The 16,581-nt window shown below is 47.3% G+C and overlaps 1 protein-coding gene across 2 annotated transcripts in view; it reads right to left on the reverse strand.

Annotated features, from left to right (window-relative positions):
* Positions 1 to 16,581, reverse strand: part of Ptpn14 (protein tyrosine phosphatase non-receptor type 14) — a 145,292-nt gene that overhangs the window by 50,006 nt on the left and 78,705 nt on the right. For both annotated transcript variants that reach the window (XM_036202498.1, XM_036202497.1), the window contains exons 4-5: positions 4,569 to 4,666; positions 1,869 to 1,936 (exon numbers count right to left, since the gene is read on the reverse strand). In XM_036202498.1, the coding sequence (XP_036058391.1) occupies positions 1,869 to 1,936; positions 4,569 to 4,666 (166 nt within the window). The remainder of the gene's footprint in view (positions 1 to 1,868; positions 1,937 to 4,568; positions 4,667 to 16,581) is intronic.

Consider the following 16,581-nt stretch of genomic DNA (forward strand, 5'->3'; position numbering starts at 1 on the left):
TGCTTTTTACTTGCTTGTAGTTTAGGGGTCCTATGCCGGAAACCACTGCCAGGACCAAGGTCTTGAGTCCCCTCTGTCTTCCTCTAACAGTTTATAGTCTCAGGGCTATGGCTGATTCTTAGTCCACTTGGAGCTGATTCATATATACCGGGTGACACAAGGGCCCATCTCATCCCATCTCATGTGGACACTGAGCTCTCCCGACACAACAGACTGTAGATTCTGCCAGCCCCCTTGCTTGTCCTTGACCTCCTGGTCAAAAAGCAATTGGCTGTATGGGTGTGGACTTATTTCCGGGCTCTATTCCAATCCAATGGTCACTGTGCCTGTTTCTAAGTCAGAGGTAGGCTGTGGTCAGTCACCACCACGTGGTAGTGGCTTCATTTGGGTCACTACTGCTATGAAGAAACACCATGACCAAAAGCAAGTTGGAGAGGAAAGGCTTTATTTAGCTTCAGCATCCATAGTCCAGCACTGAAGGAAGTCAGGACAGGAACTCAAGCAAGGCTGAAGGCAGGAGCTGATGCAGAGGCCATGGACAAGTGCTGCTTACTGGCTCACTTCCTATAGCTTGCTCAGCCCATTTTCTTATAGAACCCAGGACCTCCAGACCAAGGATGATACCACCCATCATGGGCTGGGCCATCCCCCATCACTGCCTACAGCCTGATATTATGGATGAATTTTTCTGGTATTTTCTCAAGTGGAGTTCCATCCTCTCAAATGACTCTAGCCTACGTCAAGTTGACATAAAATTACCCAGCACACATGGCAATGTATCTTAGGGTTGGGAAGCACGATTCCCTGGCTCTGTTTTCTCTTGGCTCAAGACTGCTTTGGCTACTCAGGATCTCTTGTGGATACACATGAATTTGAAGTTTGTTTTTCCTATTTCAATGAAGAATGGCATTGGGATTTTGACAGGGGTTGCATTAAATCTGTAAGTTACTTTGTATTACATGGGCATTTTAACACCAATTCTTCCAAGCCATGACCCCAGAACAACTGTTTGTGTAATCTTGAATTTCTCTCTTCAATGTGTTATAGTTGTCAGTGCATGAGTCCTCCAGCTCCTTGAGTGAATTTATTCCTGTGCTTTATATGTTTTTTATGCTCCTATAAGTAGACTTGTTTCTATACATGTTCACCAATTTTCCTCCATCTCTTATCTTCTTTGTGGTTCTGAGGATTGAACCCACAGCCCCACACTCACAGCAAGTACTCTCCAACTGAGCTGCCCCCCCCCCCGCCTACCAACTGAGCTGCCCCCCCTGCCTACCAACTGAGCTGCCCCCCCTGCCTACCAACTGAGCTGCCCCCCGCCTACCAACTGAGCTGCCCCCCGCCTACCAACTGAGCTGCCCCCGCCTACCAACTGAGCTGCCCCCTGCCCACCCTCACCACTTGCATTCAAATGGTACTTACTAGCAGCCTAGCTGAAATAGTTAGGGCAAGAATGAATGAATGAATGAATGAATGAATGAATGAATGAAAATGAAGATCTGCACAGGAAAAACAGAGGTAAAATAGTCTGTATTTGCAGACTGTATGATTGTATACACAAAAAGAGTACCAATTCCATCAAAAGAAAAGAAAAAAAAAAGCACTATTAGAACTAATAAACTTAAAATCAACCCGCAAGACTTGCTATTTTCCTATGCTACCAAGGTTCTTTCTGGGGAAAAAAAAAACATCAGAAAGTGTCTTGACGTGACAAGAGGCCCCTTATACTCCCAGTGCTTCATAACAGTTGTCTCTATATTAAAGCATGCAGACCTCCTCTCCGGGAGTACAGAGAACTTCAAATAAAGAATGGAATTTCCAAGGAAAGTAAAAAACCAAGAAAAAAAAAAAAAGAATGAACTCACCATAGGAAACAGGACATATTCTCGGAGGAATTCTTGGGAATCAAATTGATGATAGTCACCAAAATCCGCTGAGAAGACAAGACAGGGAAGCAACAGCAATCATTAGTGAAGACAGAGCCAGAATAAAGCATGGCTCTGCAGCCCGATTAAACAAGACCGATGCCAAGACATATCTGCTGTTGTCCCCACCTTTACCTAGCAACTATCCGTATTGGCGTTTAAACCCCTCTAGATGATTTTTAGGAAGAGTGAGGAAATTTGGAAGCAAGCCCAGATGGCTATTTAAAGACTTTAAAAGCAACCAGTGTGTGTTTGCTGAGTTGTATACCAGGTTGGTATCCTATATCTGTCTGCCAAGGGGACTTTCTAAGTCAAGGTTAATATAGAGAAATGTAGCTGGAAATGTATCTACAGATGGAAATTCCCTCTGTAAATCACCCTTGGCAAGCAACCTTGAAAATCTTCACACCTCCTGAACCCATTACATGTCACAAGATACCAGGAATTCTCTTCTTCCCAGTTGCCATCCCACGATGGTATGCTGGGGCACGAACAAACTGAATCCACAGAAACGCCTCTGCCCTCAGAAATGTCAACACTAGGAGTCACAGAGACAGCGATGATCCCCTACAGACAGTGTGCAACTGTCACTGGGATGAGGAGCTCAGAACAGCACAGATGACCCAAGCCTGCTTCCAAGTTCAATCACGCCATACCTCCAATCACCTCTTTCATTTCTGTGGGTGTGTCTTTCTAACATCCCAATAGGAATTGTTAGGAAAATGAGAGAAAGAGGGAGGGAGGGAGGGAGGGAGGGAGGGAGGGAGGGAGAGGGAGAGAGGGAGGGAGGGAGGGAGGGAGAGGGAGAGAGGGGGAGCATTGTATGCATGTGTGTGGGTGCACTCCTCCATGTTTGCACATGAAGACAAGAGGCCAATCTCTGGTATCTTTCCCAATTGCTTCTGCAACTTATTTAAGAGACAGGGTCTTCCACTGACTCGGAAGTTCACTGTTCTACTCAACAAGTCCCTAGGATCCTCCTGTCTACCCTCCAACGCATGCACAGATGTGTCCGACTTTATGTGGTTCTTGGGATCTGAATTCAGGTCCTTATCCTGGCAGGCCAGCACTTTACCTATGAACCATCTCCTCAGCCCAGGAGAATGATGGTTCAAACGTTATATAGTTAACAGAAGTTTCATCAGACAGGCAGAATAGCCCACCAACATCCCCCAGGATCTCACAACACACAGGATGCCCAGAATGAATGAACAGTGAGGGAGAGCACACAGGGGAACAGAAAAGAAAAGAAGAAAGGCCCAGTTTGAAGATGAGGGACACACTGGATTTTCCCCGTCCTCTGGCGTTACCGTAATGTCCCTATTACTACTGCTCCCATTGCAACTGCCCACTATTTCTTCTCTCTCTGCTCCTTGGGTGGACAGAGGGACACAAGATGTATTGGGCATTTTCATCCAGAGTGAAATGCCAAAGGGAGCCATCTCTCCAGACATTAGCATTCAGAGGGTTTGAGTTCAGTTCCACGTATGAGACAGGAAGTTCAGCTCATAGCTCCTATACCAGCAGCCCACACCGCAAGAACTCTGCAGCTAGCAAGAAAATAAGAACTGAAAGGGAAATTAGTTGCCTTTTAAAAGTTATATACTTTCTTGGGGTTGGGGAAATGACTCAGCAGTTAAGAACACTTGCTTCTCTGGCAGAGGACATGGGTTCAGTTCCCAGCACCCACATGGTGGCTCACAAGTATCTGTGTAATTACAGTTCCAGTGGATCTGATGCCCTCTTCTGGCCACCCCAAGCACTGCACACATGGTGCATATATACACACATGTAGGCAAAATACTTATACACACAAAAATAAAAATCTTTTTTAAAAAATTATACACACTCTTCTTATTTTCAATATGAGCAAATGCATTTAAACTACCATTAAAAAAATTTATAGAATACAGATCTGGAGACTGGCTCAGTGGCTAAGAGCATTTGCTGTTTTTCCAGAAGATCTGGGTTTAGTTCCAAGCACCCATATGTGGTGCTTTATAGCCACCTGTAACTCCAGCTCCAGTGGATCTGACGCCCTCTTCTGGCCCCTACACACACCTGAAAACACACTTACACATGTACACAGAAGTACAAATTTAAAATACAAAGCACACATAGACACACAGGAAACAACACAGTCTACAATGGAGAGAGGGTGGAGACAGCTAGGAAGGTTGAAAGACAAGCTCACTCCAATTAATTTCCTTGTCACATGGCATCATCGAGGTAAATTTCTCAAGCTCTGTGACAGCGGGGTTCAGAATATTGGTTAAAGCTAGTGTACTTAAGTAGTGGCACTAACTCATCCACATCACAGGATGTGACCACACCATACAGTGGCATAATCCTGAGAAAACCTCTCCCACACTCTGAAAGGCAGCCTCATAACGGGCTGGATCTAAAACCTATTTCTTCAGTTATAACCACAGTCGAACCATAATCAAACAAGCATGGCTGACTTATAAGCAGCTTGGAGAAATCCACCCTCCTGCCACCCCAAATCACTAACTTTTCATCTTAATGCAAACCATCTTGAAATGACCTGGGAGCCTCAGCCAGAGGTCGCTCAAGCAAAACTGAATGTCCACTCTGAAAGAGCACGCTGCAGGAGCAGATGGACTTCCACAGCTGCCTTACCTTGCACAGCTAAGCCAGCTAGGCGGATGACTTGTTCCAGTGTGCACCGTAACCGCCCTTCGAGCACATCCTTTTTGACTTGCAGGTAATACTGATATCTGTTACGGGAAGAGAGAACAACCGTAAACACACACACTGGGAGTTCACGGCAGGATGTACAGGTGACACCGGTGGCGTCATTGCTACGAAAGATGGACAGTGACCTCTGGCCCTGTGTCCCTCTGTCTGACGTAACAGGTGCTGAAGCCAGTTCACTGTGAGAACATTCTCATCTAATGGTTTGTTTCTGGGACCTCAGGAAGAACAAAGACCAAGAATGTCCTGGAAACACTCAACAGGACCTGCTTTCAGTGGCTTAATTGTCAATGTGACAAAAATCTAGAATCACCTGACAGATGGCCTGTAGGCGTGTATGTGTGTGTGTGTGTGTGTGTGTGTGTGTGTGTGTTGGGGGGGTGACTATCTTGATCATCTAATTGAAGTAGGAATAAAATAAAAAAGAAAGAAAGAAAAGGATGATTTGAACTTTCCAACCTGGAGTACCCTTTCCAAAAGCAAAATAGAGCTAGAGCGTGCAGCCACATATCGGGTCTCTGGTCTGGGGGATCCTTCTGCTTTCAAAACTGCTCTCTCAGGATGACCCAGACCTTCAGAGACCTCCCAGATGCAGGAGTTTGCTTCTCAGACATTGCTTCTGCAGAGCTGCACCATCACAGTCCTCTCTCCGACCAGACCGCCCTGCAATGCCATCTGGTAAATATGACGGCAATTTGTTCCTGGTGATAACTGTTCTGTATTTTACTCTGATGACTCTGTCTGGGAACTTAAAGGTCACCCAAAGCCTAGTTTCCCTCGAGACAGACAATTGGGTAGGAACTGATTGTTGTTAAGTAGACCTGCACTGTCACAGGTGTTGTGACATCCTCACCTAGTGTCTGCTAGAGGATAAGACACTGACTGGCTCTCTGCCCAGCCCAACCCAGCAAAGCCCAGCCCTCCTATAGGACAGGGCAAAAACCAACCAAACAAACAAAAAACCATAAACGACAAGCACACAAAAAACCAAAACAGGTTAGTCTTTGGTGGGAAAACCTTAGGCTCACATCTGAAGAGCAGACACCGGGAGTAAGTCCTTTGAAATCAAACCTAACGTACGACAGAAAAGCAACTTTTGTTTCTACTCCCACCTGATGTTTTACCTGATAAATTCATAACTGTTTCACAGGTTTCACCGTCCAGTCAGGGATTTTCCTCCTGCCCATAGCATTTGGCTGTATCAACGAATGATCGCCATCGAGCTTCCGAAGCCAACCCCCAGAGAACCTTTGCTCTGCTTGTCCACTGAAGGCCACTCCTCAGTGGGCACTGCTCTGTCCTTGACTGTCCACAGTTCTGATTCCTCTTACCTCCCAAGACCCAGCACACAGGAAAGGAATGAGACACAAGAACTTACGGCCAAAGCCAGATGTGGGCTATGAAACGCCACTTTTGTCAACTCTGAAAGTGCTCAGACTAACGGAGAAAATATCAAGATCAGTGCAAAACCCAGTGAAATCAAGGGCAGTGTTTGTGTGTGTGTGTGTGTGTAGGGGGAAAGAGAGATTGATTCTTAGGGAGTTTAGTGACAGTACTTGCCATGGGAAAAGGAAGCCAAGTGATCTGCGCCGTGGGATTCTGAGCGGATAACACGAAGCTCAACTTTATACGAACTTAGACTCTTGAGGAGAGTAAATCAAGATCTCCAACACTCAGAATCCTGATGGTCACGGTCATATCCCCTGGCATGCTGAGCCCCTCTGTGCAGAGCATCAAGTCCCCAATTCAGATTTCCCAGTTTTCATGTTTCTCTCGAAGAGATTACTGGTTGCCTGCAGTGGTCCCCAGCCCAGTGCTTGTATTGTCTCCCCTCTGAGCCCAGGCCACAATCCTAACCCCAGTTCCTCTGCTCCTCTGTATCCCAGGAACTCCACCAAGAGTCCACCATTATCCCTTCTGCGTGAAGGCACACGCACCCTCTCAACTACACGCAAAGCTTGCACAGCCTTATTTCAATACATGAAATGCTGGTGTTTGAAAACCAACACCAGGTATGGCTGCATGAACCTGTAATCCCAGCACTCAAGGGGCTCTGACAAGAAGATCACAAATTCAAGGCCAGCCGAGGAGAAGTCTGGGCCAGCCTGGGCTACACAGTGGGACCTTGTCTGAGAACAAAGTGAAGCAACAGCTATTAGACAACATACCCTACTGGTGCACCCCCTGGGAGGAAGCTCGGGGAGTCTGAGGAGGGAGGGAGGGGGCTCCAGAGGGATGCTGCTCATCTTAGAGCACTGTACAGTCTTCTGAGATCTACACCTACCCTTCAGGGTTCTGTGTTCGGTGCCCTCTGGCATCTTGCTCACTGCGTCCCTGGGCCCTGGGCCAGTTCTCCGGGGAACAATCCCTCGCTCACTCCAGGTAACTTTCTCTTCAAGAGACCTTGGGAAGTGCCTGGGAGTCTTTTGTGGAGGAGCTTTCATCTCTTCGACCCCAGCAGTTCTTAGAGGGACGAGACAGAGTCAGTAAGAGGGTCCTTAAGTTATCAAACCCCTTTTAAGTGCCAAGAGTTCACTGTGGAAGCAGATAACGTCTTTGAAGACGAGCCACTTCGAGCCTGAAGATCCTACTTTCAAAACTGAGAGCATGAGAGCAGAAAGAGGGATGAGGAAAGGGGTGAGCTCTGTCCTGTGGGCACCACATGTCTCTCCAGCCATGTTAAAGGGAACCGAAACCAAACAACAAAACCCACTAAGAACCTTCGGGTTTATTAAAGAAAGTGACAATGGGATTCTGAGAACCGACCAAACCAGGTGTGTTGCAGCGGGGTGGGGGTAGGGATCTCAACTGGGAAGTAAGGTAAAAGCTCACCTCAACCTCTTAATGACACAATGTTTGACTCTCTCCTGTGACATCCCTTCTCTATCGTGGGTGGTCTCCACTTACTTTCATTCCTTCAAGTCAGAGGGGCATACAGGTGTTAGCACGGACTTAGGAAGCGCTTCCTGGGAGCATAAATGCAAAATATGCTGTCTCCTGGGGGAGGACCAGGCCTCAGTCTCTGCCTCAGCTCGAGGAGGCGGGGGGGGGGGGTGGGGGGGGGACCACAGCTGGCCACGAACGACCCTGGCCAGCACGGCTCTTTGCTGCCCTGTCTGATGGGGCAGTCTGTCAGTACAAATGTTTGTAAGGATGCCTTCACATTGTGTGCCAGAACTGAAACTGTTTCCCACATCACTCCTGCAAGTGAAAATGGCCAGCCAAGATGCTGCAGCAGATTCTTTTGAGGATGAGACCATTGACCCAGAAACCCACTAGACCCACTTCTCCTGAGCCTCATACTCAAGCGTCCATCCATGGCCTTTTACTGCTGCTGGTTTTCAGAAAGGGTTTCCCGTGGCCCAGGTTGGCTTAACTCCCTGTGTCACCAAGGGTGACCTTGAACTCCTGCTCCTCCCACGTCTACCCTCCAAGTCCTGGAATTAGAGGCATGAGCCATCATGCCTGGTCGGCAATATCAGGGATCAAGCCCAGAGCCACTTCACACTAGGGATGCCCTCTACCCACTGGGCCACATCCCCAGCACACATAAGTGGCAGGTTCTATTCAGATCATCCTGTGACAGGAAACAATGACTCCAGTCTTACAGCGAAGAACACTAGAATGTTCCTCACACGTAGGATGGTGTAGGCTTGTGCTTGGAGGCAGAATGCCAGAGCTGTGTGCTCCAGCCTGGAAGCCATCCAGACCACAGAGACCCCTGAGAAGCCATCGCGATGTGTGCTGTCGCTGCGTGAGACCGTGGCGGTTACTAGTAAGACTGAAAACAAAATAATAAGAACAAAATTTGGACTAATCTGGAAATTATTTGCTCGGTTTACTTTCTTACTGAAAGCCCCTTTGTAAAATATAAAAATGGTGTCCCGTAGGATTTGAGAGCAGAGCCAGTGTTCTGTTTTTAGAACCGTTGGGTTCCTCTCTGTTTTGGTTAGAGATACAACTCTAACTGCAGTAAAGCAAAACTGTGGGTCCTATTTTGGAAACATATAATTTCATGGAAGTATACTCCACCCTGTCAGCACTGTGGGTGGAAGGGAAAAATCCAGCCAGCCAATCCCTCTGCCAGGAAACGAAGCACAGCCAAGTTTCCAGAGAGAACCTCTTTGAATCTGAGCTTGCAAGGAAATGCTAAAACATTCCTCATATTCAAAGCCCTTGAAACACCCCATCTGGCTGCAGAGACCCAGTGACAGGTTTTAGGTTACAAGTTGTTGGCTCTTCCTGTAAGAATCAGGATATAGTTCTATATGTTGAATAAAGGTACATTTTCTCATTTCCTTTTTTTGGGGGAGGGGGAGAGACTTGATTTTAAATGTAAAGCAAAAATTCATTTATTGAGTAAATGCTAGTCTCTCTGGGTGATACAGACAAGGGTCCCAGCAATCCTTGTTGCTAAACATAATAACTGGGAGCTGAACAATGCTATAAGCTTGGCTCAGGGGTCATCATTTATCCTGAACGTTATCCCATGGCACAGACAACTTTTCCAACTTCCTTCTTCCTCTAAGATTCTGAACTGAAACTTTGTATTTATTTTTAAATGCTAACTTAGTCAAGTCAACGGAGTACTCAGCATTCTAAAAGAGGTATTGAGAATTCCCTAAAAGTCTACACCGCAAACATTATCCTCTGTGTTTCAAGATGTGCGGCTGGGACCCCACGTCTCCGCTTTCATTCACATGTGAGGAATCTGAACCTTCTGTCTGTTTTATACTTTCAGACCTGCCTCTTCTGCTGGAGAAACGCCTTCTGGTAGCCTACAAAGCGGGGCCTGTCTTACCGCAGAACCATGGAATAAGTGCCAGGAACTCAAAAGCTTTGAGAATGTGTTTCCCAACCCTACCCAAGTCAAATCCCTTATTCCAAGTCCAGAGCAACAGAGGATCCCCAAGTGGGAAGAGCCCATCACAACAGCAAAGCCTTCAGACCTGGATTTGCCCTGACTGCCATCCAAGAACACTGGCATGCTCAGGAGTGAATGGAAGCAGAGGAATGGTGGGCTGTTATGGGGCTGGAGATGCTTGCTTAGAGGACCACACCCCCCTCCTGCACTCACACCCAACACTAGCTAACCTCATTTCCTGCTAATAGTGTTGGGCCAGTGGAGTGTGAGCACAAGTGCCTGTCACCCTCAGCAGACACCTTCAGAGCCTGTGAGATTCCTATTTCCCTTCGCCCTCCTGGGGCTCCTGTCTCCTGGACAAAGAGGACACTTGAGGAACTTCAGCCTCAGGTGAAAAGATAAAGAGTGTGTGTATGTGAGTGTGTGTGGGGGGGGTGTGAGTCCTCTGATGATGAGTGCTGGAGAGATTTGGAGGACAGATACATATGAATGGTGTAGAGTTGGTCCTAAAAAAGTTAAGTTGGAGGAGATTTTTAACAACCATGTGGCCCTTCTAATGTGGACAGCAGGAAACCAGACTCAGAGAAAGTGACTGGCCCACAGTGACATGTTTCTTAAAGCCAAAACCAGACGGCATCTGAGCAGAGCCAGCCACAGACATGAGGAGGGTGGAGGCTGATTCCCAGCATTCCTGATGGGCCCCCCAATTCCCTGAAGTCCCCAAATAAAAACAAAACTGAAAGCACCACTGTCTGTGCTTCTGAGGAAGGCTGGAGGAGGCCGGGCCTCCCACGAATGCACTGCAGGGCGCGTTTCATCTTGCGGCTGAGAACTCTCTAGGTCTCTTTTACGCTGTCTACAAGCCAGGTGGCCTAAGGCACTCTGAGCTATGACCACTGGCCTCTACCTCCAGTGTCTTCGTGTGTTCCTATCTACTTGTTCGCTCTCCACAGCTGAAATCCAGCTCAGCCCACTTCTCTCCCCAGCTGAGGAGGAGCCAAGATGGATGTCACAGTTTGGAGGACAAGTTTACACTCTGAAGCCTTCACAGAACTACGGAGGCTCGGAAGGGGTACTGTCTTGATTTCTAAAAGCTGAGTAAGGTTTAAGATGCCATTTCCTGGCTGGAAACCTTTGTTCACAACTAGCAGTATCAGAAAGGCTTTTTGCTGGGATGTACTGGCACCTTCTCCCCGGGTAGTGAAGAATACCTCAGAAAGCACGGCTTTCTGTTTGACGGTTTGCTGTACAAGTAAGAATGGAAGGTAAGAGGGGAAATCAAGCCACCGTCCTTGGATTCTGGAGTAGGATGGAACAAGCTGAGCTCTTAGGCTGACGGGGGTTGGGTGTTAGCAGGGGAGGCGAATCATCCATGCATTCCAGAGGCTGTTCTCAGCTGCAACTGGAAATACTGGGCAGGGTGGCCCACAGTGGTTTTGTCCTCCATGTCCAGATAACTAGGCAGGCATATATAACCAGACCTATCTGACCATCTCCTTCCCTGGCCCAGAGCCCTCCAATCCCTTGGGAAGAATTTCAGTTCACGACTCCTGGCATACATAATAATGCGTCTGGTACCTGGTCTGCGCGCTATCTGAAGGCTTTTTATGTTTAATGACTGTCCAAGCTGACGGTCATTAAAACTGTACCAGCAGCAGTACAAAGTGAACACTCTAACAACCACGGGAAAACCAAACAGACCGCAAGGAGCCAGCCCACAAGTGACAGTGATGACCTAAAAAGGGAAAGCCTGTCTTCAGGCCTGACTCACAATCACAAGCTAACCGATGTGCACTCGTGAAAACAGACACACACACGTTTCCCTCACACACATAGGCAGGTTTCCTTGGCACATGCTCTAGTCCATGCAGTTTCAACAGCACCTGATCAGTGGCCACCGTCTCCCACCAGAGACACCTAGCTTCTTAGGGAGACTACATTTCTGTGACTCAAAGGCTTGTAATTCTTTCCTTAAAAGGACACTGATTGTTTAAATGCACACAAACACACACGGGCCCTGAGCACTAGGGGGAAAAGCCAATGGCAGCAAATATTGCGTAAGAAGCAAGGCAAGCCCCAACGTGGCCCACACTCTCTGCTCTTGAACTCGAGTTAATTATAACAAATTACAGGGACTCCAAGTATAGTCTAGAGAGACCATAAACTCCCTAATAGTGGCCTATATTGAACCAGGGTTCCATGTAAAAGAAGAATTCAGTTTCTACAACACATCACAGAGCAAGAGGAAATGTCCCAACTCCACTTCTGTCTATGCCAGTGGTCACAGATCTCTTTACATTGATCCTATCTGTAGGACTAGAAAGGGCCACAGAGGCCTGCTAGAGAACCATGACCACAGAAGCCTAAAAAATACAGTGGTATTGGTGTCAAAATAAAAATGAGTTTGTTTTAACTTACCTTAAGATCTCTCATAACTCAGAAAACACAGTTTTATAGTTTCTAAGAAAGTTATACAGAAATATTCATGACTGCCCCACAATTATGGCCCCCAGGAACAGTCAAGAAAACTAGGGATTTAAAGTCACACAAAAATTTGTATATGAGGAGTTGGCTCAGAAAGTAAAGGTGTTTGCCAGGTAGATTGTTTGGATCCCTGGGATCTACATGGTGAAAGGTGAGAACAGACTCCTTCCTACAAATTGTCCTATGACTTCCATACAAATACTATGACATGCATGTACACACGTGCACGCACACACATGCATGAACACACACAAACATGCACGCACACGCACGTGCACACGCGCACACACACCACACACGTGCACAGACACGCACACACGCCCACGCACGCCCACCACATACATGCGCGCGCGTGCACACACACGTGTGCACACACACACACACATAAATGTAATGGAGAAAAAGTAAAACCCTTGGATATGAGCCAGGTATAGTGCCAAACAACTTTAATCCCAGTACATACAAGGCAGCAAAGGTCACTCACAGCCCCACAGTCCTTCCTCCAGCCTCTAGTGACCCCCAGCCTACAGCACCCCCAGCACCCCCAGCTCCCAGTGCTCTCCCAGTCCTCCCGGACCCTGTTTTGCACAGCACAGGCTCCTGCACTGTCTCCTCAGGGACTTTCCATATCAGCACCTGGAGGCTCAGTGAGTGCTCTCGAGGGACACAGAAGGAGAGAGAGGGGGAGGGAGACAGAGAGAGAGAGAGAAGAAAATGAATCACTTCCCACTAAGGTTGTTAGGTGTGATGTCTGGGACATGCAAAAGTTTCAGAAATGGCTAGGTGTGGTGTGTAACTTTGGTCTTTATGCTCAGAAGCCTGAGGCAGGAGCATCACTTGAGAACAGGGGTTCAAGACCATGGGGGAACACTGAGAAATCCAGTTCAAAAACAGTTTGGGCAGGCTAGATGATCACTGTGTAAAAGCAAGCACCTGCCACATAAACCTGACAACTTAACACAGCGCGCGCACACACACACACATGCACAGACACACATATCACATACACACACATGCACAGACATATATCACACACACATGCACAGACACATATCACACACCATACACACACAGACACACATATCACATACACACACATGCACAGACATACATCACACACACATGCACAGACACATATCACACACCATACACACACACACAGACACACATATCACATACACACACATGCACAGACATACATCACACACACATGCACAGACACATATCACACACCATACACACACACACAGACACACATATCACATACACACACATGCACAGACATACATCACACACACATGCACAGACACATATCACACACCATACACACACACACACACACACACACACACACACACACACACACACTAAATTTTAAAAGAAATTTCATAAACACAGCCCGTGGCCGACACATGTGTGGAGGACGGTGGTGGTGATGCTTGTGCTCACAGTGAACAGCGAGGGAGGGTGAACTTCAGTCCTTCGTGCAAAGGGGAGAAAGATTCCTGTGCTGTAGAGTGTGAACTGAGCTGCCAGTGGTTTCAGCCGCTGCCACGTCAGGAAGCAGCAGCCTTGCAGGCGGAGATCAATCAAGGCGTATGCAGCACACTCATTAGCCAGCTCCAACCACTCCTCTGCACTACCGTGGCAGGGCAGAGAGCCTTCGATTCCTCTTACGCTAGTACTAAATATGACTCGACTCATCTGCCTGAAATATACACCTGCCTGCCCTGGAAATCATGTGTCCATGATATTACCTCCCATCCACCGTGGGAAAGGGAGCTTAAGTTACCCCTGGAAGCATGAGTCAACTGCCCAAGGAGACGTCTTTCTGGTTACAAGCCAGGCTTGCAGCAAGAAGTCAGCAGAAATGCCTGAAAATGTGGTTAGCAATCGGGGGATAGTGGGACCGTTAGTAATATACCGGGTATGAAGAAGGAGCACAAGAGAAACTGAGTGAATGGGCCTATGCTCTTCCTCAGAATCCTTAACTAAAGGTGACCTCACTGCCAAACAAGGTCTGTCTCCTGTCGGTGAAGTCATACACCGAAGCAAGGAGGAAATACTGACTACAGGCTTAATAGATGTTTGAAGGAGCCACGAGACAACAGACTTAATTACTTATATATCCCCCAGAAACTATGATAAAAAGAGAGAAGAAGTTCAAATCTTCCAGCTCATTCTAAGTGACTGCAGCCAGACTCTTGACCGGCAAACTTGAGACTGTAGATGGAGGTGGAGACCACCGGGTACCAGGCTTCTGCCCCCTCCCACCCTGATTCCTGCAGGAAAAGCCCAAGAACCAAGCCCCTTTCAGCTTTTGTAAATGCACCATCCTGGACTCCCAACCCTCAGACACATGCTGGAGCGTAGGAGAAGCTTCCACACCAGCCAAAAGGCTCGATGGTAAACGTTTTCTGTTCAGAATGATGGATAGAAAATCCATCCTACTCTGTCTGCAGTCATCTGGACAGCCCCAGGCTCTACACACAGAGTGATTTCCCGGTGTCTCCTGTGTCTTCACGTCATCTCAGACCTATAGCCTTCAAGACACTAACATGTCTATTTACACACATGAAACTGGAGGTGCACAGCTCTCAAACGGAAAATAGAAAGAAGAGAAAAACTACCCCAAGTCTGAGCCACGCTACAACATGAATCCACTGGCCACCGATGAAATTCCCAGTGTTGGATATGAATAGTCCCCTTATAGAATCTTCAAAAGTGGCTGAAGATATCCAGTGTGGCAACAACTGCCAAAGAGAAAACACCAGACCAGCAAATATGTCACTGCCCAAGAATCTAGCATCCTCTAGGCTGTGGTTTCTGGCAAAACTCTGCTCGTTTTTCTTCAGCATGAAAATGTCTCCCTATAATCCTGTTTTTCAAATCCCGCTCAGGTTCTTGAGTAACTAAAGTATCCTTTCATCCTTAGAGATTGACTTTTCTGTCTCAGTATCAACAAAATCTTTCTTAAAAATTTCTCTTGTGTATGTATGTGTTGTACAAATGTGTAGGCGTGCACCATCATGTGTGTGTGGGGTGGTATGTTTGCATATATGTGTGGAAGCCCAAACTTGTTGTCTTCAGTTTTCCTCCATCCCTCCCCACCTTATTCTTTGAGTCAGAGTCTCTTAACTGAACCCAGATCTCACACATATGTCTGGTCTGGCCAGCCTGGTTGCTCCAGGGACCCTCTATCTTCTTATCTTCTGAGTCAAGACTACAGAAGGACCACCATGGCCACCCAGTGTTTCTGTGGGTTCTGGGGCTCTGAAGTCTGGTTCATAGCAGGTTGTCTAACCACTGAGGCATCTCCTAAGGCATCAAAAATTTTTATGACCCTGAACACAAAGATAATTTTAGAGTAGAAAAATAGTTGACTAGATTTAAAAAATGATGAGTCAAAGTTTCATAGGAATTACTACAAACAGATAGACAGCAAACTTTTGTTGAAGTTGTAGGCAGGGGCAGGGAATTGTCAAGTAGAGATATGTAATTCCCATCTTCTATTCCATAAGGGGATAGCCACAAACACATTCCTCCTCTCAGCCTAGGACCAAGAACTGAAAACCACCCACTAAACCAGAAAGGGAGCACATAAAATATGTCCTCCATAAACCAAGAACTCAAAGGCAGTGTCATAAAGCATTGATATGGAATGTCCCCAGAGGCCAAGATCCCTAGGGTGGCTCTATTGGGAGGTGACAGAACCTTTAAGATGTGGGGCATGGTGGGAGTGATCTAAGTCATGAGGGAGGGGCTTGAGGCCCACAGACGCAGCCCTCCCTCCTCCTTACTCCTTCACTCAAAGAGGAATGGCTATCATGTGCTCCCATCATGATGAACCGCCACCCAAGAACAGGGTCAACCAGTCATGAACAAAAGTGGGAGCCAGAAATAAACCCTTCCTCTTTGCAGACTGATTTTGTCAGGTGTTTACTATTAATACATGTAATCTCAGCACTAGGGAGGTGGAGACAGGCTTGCTGGTGAGCCAGGCTAGCTAAAGCGAGACAGTGAGAGACTTTGCTCAAAAACAAGGTAGGTGGTTCCTGAGAGAAGACACCGAAGCTGATGCCTGGTTTCTGGAGCATGTGAGCACACAGACATACAGAGACAGACAGGCAGGCAGGCAGACAGTCAAGCAGGCAGACTCTCTCTCTCTCTCTCTCTCTCTCTCTCTCTCTCTCTCTCTCTCACTCACACACACACACACACACACACACACACACACACACACACACACGGATGAGCAGAGACAGACAGACACACACACAGCACCAGCCATGCAGCATACATGGCAAGTAACTATGAAGAAGGTACCATCTACAAATGCTATGAAGTACATTGGGAATGCATGGCATATTAAAACCACATTTAAAAAATAATCAGGCCCAAGACTTTACAGAAATGATGGGTGCTACACCTTTTGTGAACCAAGTAAGAGCAAAACGTATCACTGCCATGGCCACAGAAGTACTGACCACCGTGGCAGCAAGGAAGCCGTGGGCAGAACTCCTACCTGTCCTCCACGCTTTAGCTGAGCTCGGGCCCATGGCCCGATTGGTCCCTCTGGACCACACCGAG

This window comes from Onychomys torridus, chromosome 11 (assembly GCF_903995425.1).
Source record: "Onychomys torridus chromosome 11, mOncTor1.1, whole genome shotgun sequence".
Lineage (NCBI taxonomy): Eukaryota > Metazoa > Chordata > Mammalia > Rodentia > Cricetidae > Onychomys > Onychomys torridus.